This window comes from Anolis sagrei, chromosome 3 (genome assembly GCF_037176765.1).
Source record: "Anolis sagrei isolate rAnoSag1 chromosome 3, rAnoSag1.mat, whole genome shotgun sequence".
NCBI classification, from domain to species: domain Eukaryota; kingdom Metazoa; phylum Chordata; class Lepidosauria; order Squamata; family Dactyloidae; genus Anolis; species Anolis sagrei.
This window is the reverse complement of record NC_090023.1, coordinates 7,146,901-7,161,035: the sequence shown is the minus strand read 5'-3', so window position 1 is coordinate 7,161,035 and position 14,135 is coordinate 7,146,901. Positions and strand designations below refer to the sequence as shown.

Sequence of the window (14,135 nt, the reverse complement as noted above, 5' to 3'; positions counted from 1 at the left end):
TCCGAACAACATCTTACTGTTTCCTGTGCTTACTTTGAGCAGTTTACATTGAAGGCATTTCTCCTCTCACTCCAAACTGAGTTTTTCAAGTAAAACAGAGCTAAAAATACGAAGCAACTTGAATTCCACATTGGTTATCCTTTATTTACAAATGGAAACTAATGAAGTGTTAAGGCGACTGGCAGAAAAGAGCTCGTTTGTATTTGGCTCCTGCTTCCTTCTTTAAAGGGCCCACACCATTCTCTACAATCGTGTTTTGAAATATATTGGGCTGAAATAAACCATAAACCACATCATGAGAGGAAAGGAAAGCTTAGAGAAGACAATGATGCTGGGGAAGATGGAAGGAAAAAGGAAGAGGGGCCAACCATGGGCAAGATGGATGGATAGGATCCTTGAAGTGACTGACTTGACCCTGAAGGAGCTGGGGGTGGTGACGGCCGACAGGGAGCTCTGACGTGTGCTGGTCCATGAGGTCACAAAGAGTCAGAAACGACTGAACGAATGAACAACAACATAGGTCTAAAGTCATGTGAGCTATTGTCCTTGAAACTATCTACAGACCCACTAAGAAAATCCAACAAATGCTATGTTCAGCAAAAGACAAGAGGGATCCTCTCCTCTCTGCAGGGGTCTACCAAATACCATGCAGCTATGGACAAGTCTACATAGGGACCACCAAATGCAGCGTCTAGACACGAATCAAGGAACATGAGAGGCACTGCAGTCTACTTCAAGCAGAGAAGTCAGTCGTAGAAGAGCACCTGATGAACCACCCTGGACACAGCAGATTATTTGAGAGCACAGAAATGCTGGACCACTCTCACAACCACCATGTCAGACTACACAGAGAAGCCATTGAAATCCACAAGCATGTGGACAATTTCAACAGAAAGGAAGACACCATGAAAATGAACAAAATCTGGCTATCAGTATTAAAATACTCTAAAATTATAACAGTAAATAAAGAACAAAACTCAAACACAGGGGAACTCCAGACAAGAAACTATCAGGATCAGCTAAACACCTCTCAACACAGGATTCCCCCAGGCAGGAACAAGTCATACCTAAAAACTGTCAGGCCATCAAATGCTAATCAAGGTGGCCAACTGCAACATTCACACCTAGCTCCAACTTACAAGAGTTCTTTCTCCCACCCTTCCACAGAGATATAAACCCAATTTTCCTAGTTTCCTAGTGCAGGCGAAGCATCAGGAGAGAATGCATCTAGAACAGTGGTTCTCAACCTGTGGGTTCCCAGACCTTTTGGCCTTCAACACCCAGAAATCCTAACAGCTGGTAAATTGGCTGGGATTTCTGGGAGTTGTAGGCCAAGACATCTGGGGAGTCACAGGTTGAGAACCACTGGTGTAGAACATGGCCACACAGCCCGAAAAACCTACAACAACCCAGTGATTGTGGCCACGAAAGCCTTCGAGAATACATTATTAAATTATTACTTCTTTAAAGGGACAGAAAATGCATTGTTTTGTGGTATATTTACTCTACCTTTGGAAACAAACTCATATAGCTATTTCTGTTTCCATCACCTGCTAATGACTTTTCCAAACTAGACATAGCAGGGACTGAAAGTGGGACCCTGTTATGGAAGAGCAAATATGACCTTTGGCTTGCAAGCCCAGATGAACTAGTCGAAATATCAACATTGGAAAAGGGAAGACTCATCCTTACATTGACCTAGACGTTCACCCCTATCATTTCAGGAAACTTACATATGAACTGAAATGCGCTGATACACGGGTCTACTGAAATACCTACACATGAAAATTTGTTTTTGCTCAAACACTTGTCAGTTTTAATACTTCACATATTTTATTATCATCCAGAATCGAGATTAAGTGTTCTCTACAAATAGGTGTATAGTAGTTCTGGAGAATCATAGAATCATAGAATCATAGAATCAAAGAGTTGGAAGAGACCTCATGGGCCATCCAGTCTAACCCCATTCTGCCAAGAAGCAGGAATATTGCATTCAAATCACCCCTGACAAATGGCCATCCAGCCTCTGCTTAAAAGCTTCCAAAGAAGGAGCCTCCACCACACTCCGGGACAGAGAGTTCCACTGCTGAACGGCTCTCACAGTCAGGAAGTTCTTCCTCATGTTCAGATGGAATCTCCTCTCTTGTAGTTTGAAGCCATTGTTCCATTGCGTCCTAGTCTCCAAGGAAGCAGAAAACAAGCTTGCTCCCTCCTCCCTGTGACTTCCTCTCACATATTTATACATGGCTATCATATCTCCTCTCAGCCTTCTCTTCTTCAGGCTAAACATGCCCAGTTCCCTAAGCCGCTCCTCATAGGGCTTGTTCTCCAGACCCTTGATCATTTTAGTCGCCCTCCTCTGGACACATTCCAGCTTGTCAATATCTCTCTTGAATTGTGGTGCCCAGAATTGGACACAATATTCCAGATGTGGTCTAACCAAAGCAGAATAAGAAAGTGTGGTCTGTTTTGATGTCCTTTCCCATGATCACCCAACAAGCAGTAAATACCTCAGCCAGGGTGGTTCAATGTTCAATGACCAAGGATTTCATCTTTCTAGGAAACGGCTTGCTCGAGGGCCCCAGTTCCAGCTGCTACTTTAATCTTTCCCTCAGTAGGTCTGCTCTCACTCCAGAGATGACCGCTTTTATTAAGAACATAAGAAGATTTCAAATGCGCCAGCTCCAGGGGCAATCTAGCCTTGTGTCTGGTTTCCCACAGCAGACAATTAGATGCCACAAAGAAACCCACAAGCAGCCATTCTTGTTTCTGACCAGCGATAAAACGAGCCATGTAGAGGAACTAACAAAATGAAGTTCAACAGTGACAAATGCAAGATACTCCACTTTGGCAGAAAAAATGAAATGCAAAGATACAGAATGGGGGACAATGCCTCGCTTGAGAGCAGTACATGTGAAAAAGATCTTGGAGTCCTCGTGGACAACAAGTTAAACATGAGCCAACAATGTGATGTGGCGGCAAAAAAAGCCAACGGGATTTTGGCCTGCATCAATAGGAGCATAGTGTCTAGGTCCAGGGAAGTCATGCTACCCCTCTATTCTGCTTTGGTTACACCACACCTGGAATATTGTGTCCAATTCTGGGCACCACAATTCAAGAGAGATATTGACAAGCTGGAATGTGTCCAGAGGAGGGCGACTAAAATGATCAAGGGTCTGGAGAACAAGCCCTATGAGGAGCGGCTTAGGGAACTGGGCATGTTTAGCCTGAAGAAGAGAAGGCTGAGAGGAGATATGATAGCCATGTATAAATATGTGAGAGGAAGTCACAGGGAGGAGGGAGCAAGCTTGTTTTCTGCTTCCTTGGAGACTAGGACGCGGAACAATGGCTTCAAACTACAAGAGAGGAGATTCCATCTGAACATGAGGAAGAACTTCCTGACTGTGAGAGCCGTTCAGCAGTGGAACTCTCTGCCCCGGAGTGTGGTGGAGGCTCCTTCTTTGGAAGCTTTTAAGCAGAGGCTGGATGGCCATCTGTCAGGGGTGATTTGAATGCAATATTCCTGCTTCTTGGCAGAATGGGGTTGGACTGGATGGCCCATGAGGTCTCTTCCAACTCTTTGATTCTATGATTCTAAGGAAAAGGCTCCATTTAAATCATATCTTGCCAAACTCTGGTTGATGAACCATGACTCAGAAATGGCTGTCAAACAAGAATTAAAAAATATGGTTTTGATGCCTGAGCTGAGAAATCTGAGTGTTTTATATATGTTTATATAGACACAGCTACATTACTGAGAACACAATGCCATCTAAACCAGGGGTCCTCAAACTAAGGCCCGGGGCCTGGATGTGGCCCTCCAAGGTCATTTATCCGGCCCTCGCTCAGGGTCAACCTAAGTATGAAACTACTTGAAAGCACACAATAACAACAACAATCCTATCTCATCAGCCAAAAGCAGGCCCACACTTTCTGTTGAAATACTAATAAGTTTATATTTGTTAAAATTGTTCTTAATTTTAATTATTGTATTGTTTTTAAGTGGTTTTGCACTATAAATAAGATATGTGCAGTGTGCATAGGAATTCATTCGTGTGTTTTTTTAATTATAATCTGGCCCACCAACAGTTTGAGGGACTGTGACCTGGCCCACTGTTTAAAAAGTTTGAGGACCCCTGATCTAAACTATGGGAAGCATTAGTATTGGATTGGTAGTGGAACTGAACTGCAGTTCTACATAGGGACCATCAAACGCAGCATTGCCCAAACACGAATCAAGGAACATGAAAGGCACTGCAGACTACTTCAACCAGAGAAGTCAGCCATAGCAGAGCACCTGATGAACCAACCTGGACACAGAATAGTATTTGAGAACACAGAAATGCTGGACCACTCTCACAACCACCATGTCAGGATACACAGAGAAGCCATGGAAATCCACATGCATGTGGACAATTTCAACAGAAAGGAGAAACCATGAAAATGAACAAAATCTGGCTACCAGTATTTTAAAAAAAAAACCCTAAAATTACAACAGCAAAACAACAGAGAGGAAACAATCTGGGACATCTAATCACCTGTCAACGAAAGATTGCCCCAGGCACTGCTAGGCCATCAAATGCTAATCAAGGTGGTCAGTTGAAACATTCACACCTAGCTCCAGCAGACAAGGGTCCTTTGTCCCACCCTGGTCATTCCACAGATATATAAACCCTTTTTCCTATTTTCAACAGACCTCACTACCTCTGAGGATGCTTGCCATAGATGCAGGCGAAACGTCAGGAGAAAATGCCTCTAGAACATGGTCCCTAGAACATGGCAAAACAGCAGAGAGGAAACAACCAGGCACATCTTAACACCTCTCAACAAAAGATTTTCCCAGGCTCAGCCAGGCCTTCAAATGCTAATGAAGGTGGTCAGTTGAAACATTCACACCTAGCTCCAGCAGAAAAAAGCTCTTTGGCCCACCGCAGCCATTCCACAGATATATAAACCCATTGGCCTAATTCCAATAGACCTCACTACCTCTGAGGATGCTTGCCATAGATGCAGGCGAAACGTCAGGAGAAATGCCTCTAGAACATGGCCCTATAGCCCGAAAAAACCCACAAGAACCTAGTGATTCCAGCCATGAAAGCCTTCGACAACCCAATAATAATCTTTATTTCTACCCCGCCACTGCCTCCCGAAAAGTACTTGGGGCAGCTCACAGAATCACTCCAAGTACCACATCCCGACAACAATACATAAGTATAAATACAATGACATAAGTATAATCAACAGAGCAGTAGAATCCCTTACTATTATTTATTTATTATTTATTTATTAACTTTATTTGTACCCCGCTAGCATCTCCCGAAGGACTCGATGCGGCTTACAAAGGCCAAGGCCTCAAAACATAGCATAAACAATACACAACTAAAACAAATCAAAACAATTAAAGCAATATTAAAACAACAAAACAATAAAAGCAATACTCCAAAACACAGTAAAACTGGACTGGGCCAAAGTAATGGGTACATATTAAAAGTGCTGATGTGACAGGTGATATGTCAGATTTCAGGGCAAGTGCAGTGTGCCAGCAATCTTAAGTTCTACTAAAGTGCTTCTGGGACTTGTTGTTGGAGTTTTCCTATTCTGGGAAGGCGCATCGGAACAGCCAGGTCTTCAAATTCTTCCTGAAGACTGCCAACGTAGAGCCCTGTCTAATATCTTTGGGAAGGGTGTTCCAGAGTCGGGGGACCAACACAGAAAAGGCCCTTTCCTACTACTACTACTACTACTACCACCATCCCTTATGTATATTGGCAGTACTGAATTTTTCCATGTTGTACACCACTTTGAGTCCCGCTCAGGGTTCCCATCCAATTGGGATTTCCTGGTTTAGTTGCCCAGAGGGATGCTCTTGCTGTTTCTGGGGGAACATTAAGAAGAGTGATGGGAGGGAGGGGGGCAATCTTCCTACCAGACCAAGAGGAAGAGATAGAAAAAAGCAAGTCCCATGCCTCTTTCTCCTTCACCCCATGTAGTATCTTAGGACTGGGACCTTATCTTCAAGACCAAAAGTCTTTTGGACCAAGAGCTGCTGGAAATGTAAGAAAGGGCCTTACAAGCAGTCAAGGGAGATTAAGGGCAGGTAGTAGGCTTGGACGGTTTCGTTCGTTAATTTCGTAATTCGTTATTAATTCGTATTTAAATTAGCTTACGATCCAATATTGAGCCATGCAGGACTACTGTGAGGAGTAATTAAAAATCGAAACAATTTTTCCAATTTATTTCGTATTGTTTCGTAATTGGTTCAAAATTGTTTCGAAATTGTTTCGTAATTATTTCCGTATGTCTGGTGCAAGTTTTATAGTTGTTGTTTGTTTTATCAGTGATAAAAAATAAATTATCACACCAACAGTCAACAACAGAGGGAGAGGGAAGCTTCAGAAGTTCCCCCTGTCCCATTTGGAGGGTTTTTTAGCATATTGCGCAATCGTATCCGCCATTAACGAATCGATTCGTAATTTTAGGAAATTTCGTAAATTTCAAAATTTTTAAAAGGAAAATTTCGGAATTCTTTAAAAAAACGAAACGTGATGGACCCCTAAAAACGAAACGAGTTTAGAAACAAATTTTTCCGTTGTTACCCAAGCCTAGCAGGTAGGTATGGCCCAGGAATCACACAAATAGCTTTGGAAAGACAATAAACTCCAGTGTAACACTCACTACCCTTTTTTTGCAAGCTCCTTCTTACATCTTTGAGGACAATAGTCCTGGTTCTTTGTCTGAAAGCAAAAAACCCTCTGAACTGGACCATGCAGATTCTCAGATCCCATCTCGACGATACAGCAGAGTACAGCTTTTATCCATTTCTCTTCCCAACCTCTTGGATTTAAAAATAAACAATAAAATAGCAAGCTTTCAAGGAAAATTGCAAACCCATCTGTACAAACGGCAAGGTCATGACAACGGCATATGCACCAATAGAAAAATCTCCTCAAAAAACCTCAAGTCAGCAGCTCTCCCTGCTTCCGATCTCAGAACTGGACACGTTCCAGCAAAGCAAGTCAGGCATCAAACAAGTGCTCTGTCAAGTTGATTGGTGGGCAGCTGTCCCTGCGTTAGGTAAGACCCACACAGCACAAGCCCTCCTTCTGGGGGGAAATTATCTGGTCAGAGGTGGAGTGTATTTAGAACAATACAGGCTAGTATAAAAGGGAAAGATAGAAGTCAAAATGTGTCTCTTTTGAGGCTTAGAATCAAATGCAATATGAAAAAAGAGATTCAATGAGGGTTGAATGAAAAGTAATGCCTCCACCTTTGTTACTTGGGTTTGGATGGGAATATTTTAATGAATCAAACGCAGAAATAATAATCCTTAGAAAGTGCTCTTTAACTACCACTATTCACTTTTCCACATAATCACCAGACAACCCGGTGGCGCAGTGGGTTAAACCCCTGTGCCGGCAGGACTGAAGACCGATAGGTCGCAGGTTCGAATCCGGGGAGAGATGGATGAGCTCCCTCTATCAGCTCCAGCTCCTCATGCGGGGACACGAGAGAAGCCTCCCACAAGGATGATAAAAACATCAAATCATCTGGGCGTCCCCTGGGCAACGTCCTTGCAGACGGCCAGGTCTCTCACACCAGAAGCGACTTGCTGTTTCTCTTATTTATTCCGGATTTTTTGCCAGTTTAATCCGGTTTATTTTCCAAGTTTGTTTTTCAAGCTGCAAATTGCTGCAAACTTTGAGTTTTGACCAGAGGCACTGAAGCAAGTGTCTCTGAGTCCTGTTTACTTTGCTTCAATAAACTATTGTTTGGGATATACTCCTGTGTCTGGCTTTATAAGGCAGCTGGGTTCCGACAACCATGACTAGGGATTTCATCCAGATCCGCTTGCATTCTTGCTGCTCATCTGTGCTCCTCTTCCGCATATCAAATAATTTCAATGTATAATTAAACCAGCAGGTTTAGGAATACTTTATTTACATGCAGTAACTGGGAGGCAAAACTGGGACCTTTTTGCATAGAGTACAAACAACCTTGCTTCCAACGTTTAGTTTTTTGCTCTGAGAGCATTTTCTTGAATGAAATCACTTATCCACCCCCCCCCCCCATGCTTTAATGTGTTTTGTGCGCAATGTCTATAATAATTGACTGCAAATGAAAGAAGAAAGCACAGGATGGAATAAAGAAAATGTCATCTTTGTCCTGATTTAAGAATCCTGCAAATCAGAGCCTTCTGAAAGCTCATCCTGTGTATAAAGTTACTCATCCTACCAGCAATGGATCTGCGTGTGTCTTGTAGCTCCATTCATGTTCTCATTTTTCAACATATATATGACAAAACTAAATTGCATCATGGTATCATGAGCCAAGGGCTGTCTTATCCTGCTGTAATTTTGGGGCAGTGATGGTGAATTATTTAAGCAGCATGGCTCTTCTCCAAGAAAAGTGACATTAAATTGATTTTTGGATCATCTCCCCAGATTGTATTAATAATTAAAATGGCATTTTTGAAAGTACATGGCCCAGCTGTCTGTCTGGGGGTTTAAAAAGGGCTCATTCCAGTCCTCATGTTTCCCCTCAAGAGCCGAAGTGCCTCCAGTGCCCGCCCCACTGACATGCACACGCATTGCTCACAATTCCTTTGGAATTCCAGAATTTAGTGGAACATCAGCCCTGGCCCTGTCTTACTCAACTGCCAAGGATGCCTGCCCTGGGTTGCTGTGAGTTTTCCAGAGCGTATGGCCATGTTCCAGAAGCATTCTCTCTTGATGTTTCACACACATCTATGGGAGGCACCCTCAGAAGTTGTGAAGTTTTTGCCTGCCCTGCACAAGTCTGCCCATGCGAAGCAGGTAAACATAGCTCTGACCGAAACATGCAGAATAATCACAGGATGTCTCAAACCTACACTTATAGCCGTTGGAGGGTATTTTGGATCATTTGGAGGGAGCTCCAAACATTGTATTAAAGTCCTCTATATCTCCTAATGACCTTTTGTGGGCATTTTGAAGCAAAAAAGGTGCAGGTGCTTACCTACAAAGCCCTAAACGGTTTGGGACCCGCCTACCTGCGTGACTGCATTTCAGTATACGAACCCACACGATCTCTTCGATCTTCTGGAGAGGCCCTGCTCGCGATCCCACCTGCATCTCAAGCGCGATTGGTGGGGACAAGGGACAGGGCCTTCTCTGTGGTGGCCCCTCGACTATGGAACTCACTCCCAAAGGATATCAGGCATGCCCCAACGTTGGCAGTCTTTAGGAGGAGCTTGAAAAAGTGGCTGTTTCAGTGTGCCTTCCCAGAATAGTAAACTCCAAGGACTTTGTCCCAAATGCACTTTACTAGAGATCTAGGACTGTCTGCACACCCTACGTATTCTCCAAAATATCTATCCATTTCACCCGGTCATGCCCAGCTTTTTAAATTTTAACCTTTACATCTGGCCCTAAAATCAATTTTTAATTGTGTCATGTTGTTATTGTTAATGTTATTGCTTGAGTTATATTTACTGCTGTATTGTTGTTGTCTTGTTTATTGTTGTATTGGGTCTTGGCCTACTGTAAGTCACACCGAGTCCTTCGGGAGATGGTAGCGGGGTACAAATAAAGGATTATTATTATTATTATTATTATTATTATTATTAATTAAAAAGATTTGGAGTAGAAATGACCCTACAGTGGGAAAATTATCAGGAATGGCCTGGTGGAAGGGGGGCACAGTTCCCAGACAAACATGGTCATTTATTCTGCTGCACAATAACAGTTAATATCCAACATTTCCAGTTCAGCTTATATATTTTGGATCATGTGATTTAAATATTTATATTAGGACATTTTTAATGCTTTGTCTTAGTGTTACCATGTGGTATATGCCTATGTTTAATGGTTCTAATGATTTTATAGTTATATGCCAGTGTTTAGAAATTGTGATTTTATATTATTATATGTACGTTGGCATTGAATTCTTGCCATTAATATGTTGTAAACTGCCTCGAGTCCCCCCCCAGGGGTGAGAAAGGGGGTATATAAATATACCAAATAATAAATAAATAAATAATAAACTCTATAAGCTAGCTGGCTTTTCCCTCCCCTGAAGACAATGGCTTCAAACTACAAGAAAGGAGATTCCACCTGAACATGAAGAAGAACTTCCTGACTGTGAAAGCCATTCAGCAGTGGAACTCTCTGCCCCGGAGTGTGGTGGAGGCTCCTTCTTTGGAAGCTTTTAAACAGAGGCTGGATGGCCATCTGTCAGGGGTGATTTGAATGCAATATTCCTGCTTCTTGGCAGGGGGCTGGACTGCATGGCCCATGAGGTCTCTTCCAATTCTTTGATTCTATGATTCTATGATGAGTGATGGGAAGTTGCTGCCAATTGTGAGAGAAGTAAGGTTGAACACTGTGAAAGCCACCCACTGCATGGCTACCAGCCTCTTCCCAGTAGACTCAAATCAAGGGAAAGCTTCATGAGAAGAACCACTCCTCTTGGCATCCACCCAGCAACAGCAAGAGTCTCCCTCTGGACAGCTAAACCAATTGGATCCCCCCAATTGGATCCCCCCACTCCACCCTCCCGAGGGTCTTCCTCCAGGGACAAACCAAGAATGGGCAACGTGGAAGTCCCTGAACAGACTCAGAAGCAGAGTGGCCAGATCAAAAGACAACCTAGAAAAATGGCACTACGTATTAAAATCCTCCATAATCTGCTACTGTGGAGCAGAACAAACCACTCAGCACCTGTGTACTTGTCCACAATGCTCTGCCTCATACACAGAGAAATAATCGTTGGAAGCTACAGACAACACCGTTGCTAATGCCCATTTTTGGTCAAAAGATACTTAGCCTCTTGTGCTCCTTCCATTTTTATCAGTTTTATACTAATTCATGCAATGCTTTTAATATGAAATAAATTAAGTGCTATGCACAGGAAAGGGCAAGGATTCTGACTGAGAGAATAGTCTTATACTTCGGGGGAAATGGATAATGATTCTAAGAGTTCGAGTTCCTTTTTCACTTTTAAAATAAGGGCGGAATGCGGCAGATGCTCCAACTTCAGAAACTATTCAGATGGTCTGAGAAAGGTAAGATGAAGTACACCATCATGACTAGTAATCTTTACAGAAAAAGCTCAGCCAGAGTAAATGAGTTGCATGAGGGCTGAGAAAGGTGGTATACAAATATAGCAAATAAATAAATAAATAAATAAAATGTAAAAAAATTATGAACAGCTGAACTTGCTGACCAAAAGGTTGGCAGTTCAAATCCAGGGAGCAGGAGGAGCACCCTATGTTAGACTCAGCTTCTGCCAACCGAGCAGTTCGAAAACATGCAAATGTGAGTAAGTCCCACTCTTGTGGGAATAGAGCTCACTCTGAAGGGAAGGTGATGGCGCTTCATGCAGTTATGCTGGCCACATAACCTTGGAGGTGTCTATGGACAATGCTGGCTCTTCAGCTCAGAAATGGAGATGAGCACCGACCCTCAGAGTCAGACATGACTAGACGTAATGTCAAGGGGAAACCGTCATATTTACCTTATCCTTTTACCTTCTCCTCTAACAGACTAGGATCTAGAAAGTTTTTTCTAGATCCTAGTCTAGTTTTTTGAGCATTCAACACTCTAGACAGTTTTCTTTTGTTCTGCAGCAAAGAGACCTTGGATTTGTGTTTATATATTTTAAAAATCCCACCATCTTCTCAAATCACATTTCAAACTCTTGGATTGAAATGTGATTTGAGAAGATGGTGGGATTTTTAAAATATATAAACACAAATCCAAGGTCTCTTTGGGTTAGAAAAATGAATTGTGCGGTTCCTCATTTAGAATATTCTATGCGCATTAGTTCAACATTAGGTAGCACGTCAGGTTCCATATCAAACAGAAGTATGTATCAACCACAGGTTTAGAATCCTAATCATGGTCTCAGTTATCAATTGTTCAATAGACAAATTGTGATTCAGACTTGCTAATTTTTGTTTCCAATCATTTCTGCAGTCAAATTCAGAAGTTCACTCGTATTTCCATGGTAAAGCAGCCTCTGGAGACAATGCAATGGGTGTAAACATGTGGGTTTTTTTCTGTGAAAACAGAATGACTGTACAAACCATAGTTTGCAAATAGATTTCAAACAACAGCTTCTTTCTCTGATTTGCTGGCTGGCTGCACACGACTTTTAAAGAAATCATTGCAATCATCAAAGTCCAGTTTGCATAAACATGACCTGGTATGTTTAAATGCATAAAGTGACCTACGGTCTCTACCTCTGCTATGCATTCTCTCGTTGTGGGAATTGCGTAATTGCATCTTTTCTGGCGCATGAAGTTGGCATGCACCATTAAACAAAAGGCCTCCTAAAATTGATCTGAATCTCTTTACACGCAGCATAAACCTCCTTAGAGCAAAGCAATGATTTGACATATTATCTGAAACATATCTTACAGAAGGAAGACTGAGCACAGTGGGAAAAAGGAAAGTTTTCCAGCCAACGCTGTATGCCGTTACCTTCATAATGTTTACTAAGTCCGTCTGATAATAGCGATCTTGGTGCGCATTCGCGGCTGCTAAAGTGAGAAGGTAGTCGTTCCTCGCATGAGTAGCTTTGGAATTACACTCAGAGCGCCGTGCTTTTAACTGCAACAGAAAAGAAAATTACATGGTAAGAAAATGATCAATATTTAATGGAGGAGAAGTTTGATTATATTTATGTATTCATTCATTTATTCATTCATTCAATTTACTCTGCCTTTCTTCCACCAAGCAACACATGTTGGCTCACAAAATTAAAAAAAATGTTTAGCTCAAAATGTACTACAGTCCTCCCTCCGCATTTGCAGATTTGACTTTTGCAGATTCGATTATTCGTGGGTTTCCTTTAAAATGTTCTAAGACTCTCCTTCCAGTGTGACTCTGTGGACAACTTCCTCCAGTCAGGCTGCAGGACAACATAGATCAGTGTTTCTCAACCTTCCTAATGCCGCAACCCCTTAATACAGTTCCTCATGTTGTGGTGACCCCCAAACATAATATTATTTTTGTTGCTACTTCCTAACTGTAATTTTGCAACGCTTGTGAATCGTAATGTAAATATCTCATATATTCACTGGACCAAAATTTGCACAAATACCTGATATGCCCAAATTTGAATACTGGTGGAGTTGAGAGGGGAACTGATTTTGTCATTTGGAAGTTGTAGTTGCTGGGATTTCTAGTTCACCTACAATCAAAGAGAATTCTGAACTCCACCAATGATGGAATTGAACCAAACTTGGCACACAGAACTCCCATGGCCAACAGAAAGAACTGGAAGGGTTTGATGGGCATTGAACTTGAGTTTGGGAGTTGTAGTTCACTTTCATCCAGAGAGCATTGTGGACTCAAGCAGTGATAGATCAGGACCAAACTTGGCACAAATACTCAATATGCCCAAATGTGAACAATGGTGGAGTTTGGGGTAAATAGACCTTGACATTTGGGAATTGTAGTTGCTGGGATTTATAGTTTACCTACAATCGAAGAGTCTTCTGAACCCCAACAACGAGAGAATTGGGCCAAACATCCCACACAGAACCCCCATGACCAACAGAAAATACTGTGTTTTCTGATAGTCTTTGCCGACCCCTCTGACACCCCCCTTGTGACCCCCCCCAGGGGACCCTACCCCCAGGTTGAGAAACACTGACCTAGGCATTTCTTAAAAGAGCCTTCACACATTTTTTTTTTGTCGTGTCAGGAGCTACCTGAGAAACTGCAAGTCGCTTCTGGTGTGAGAGAATTGGCCGTCTGCAAGGACGTTGCCCAGGGGATGCCCGGATGATTTGATGTTTTATCATCCTTGTGGGAGGGTTCTCTCATGTCCCTGCATGCGGAGCTGGAGCTGATAGAGGGAGCTCATCCGCCTCCTCCCAGATTCAAACCTGTGACCTGTCGGTCTTCAGTCCTGCTGGCACAGGGGTTTAACCCACTGCGACACTGGGGGCTCCCCTTCACACAATACTTTACTGTTAAACAACTCAGCGAATGAAAACACTACTGTCTAAATAACCTTTTCCTTCCAAGGGTATTCCAGCTGGCCGAAATAAAATGATACGCAAAGTACTTTTGTGCTTTTTGGTGAAGTAAATAATGTGAGATAAAACCCAAATGCTTCAAGGGTAAAATAGAGCAAATGGTGAAAAT

The 14,135-nt window shown here is 42.5% G+C and overlaps 1 protein-coding gene across 2 annotated transcripts in view; it reads right to left on the bottom strand.

Moving 5' to 3' along the window:
• The window catches only part of FCHSD2 (FCH and double SH3 domains 2), a 304,170-nt gene that overhangs the window by 110,208 nt on the left and 179,827 nt on the right, over positions 1–14,135 (bottom strand). For both annotated transcript variants that reach the window (XM_060771259.2, XM_060771260.2), the window contains exon 8: positions 12,462–12,590. In XM_060771259.2, coding sequence (XP_060627242.2) covers positions 12,462–12,590 — 129 coding nt within the window. The remainder of the gene's footprint in view (positions 1–12,461; positions 12,591–14,135) is intronic.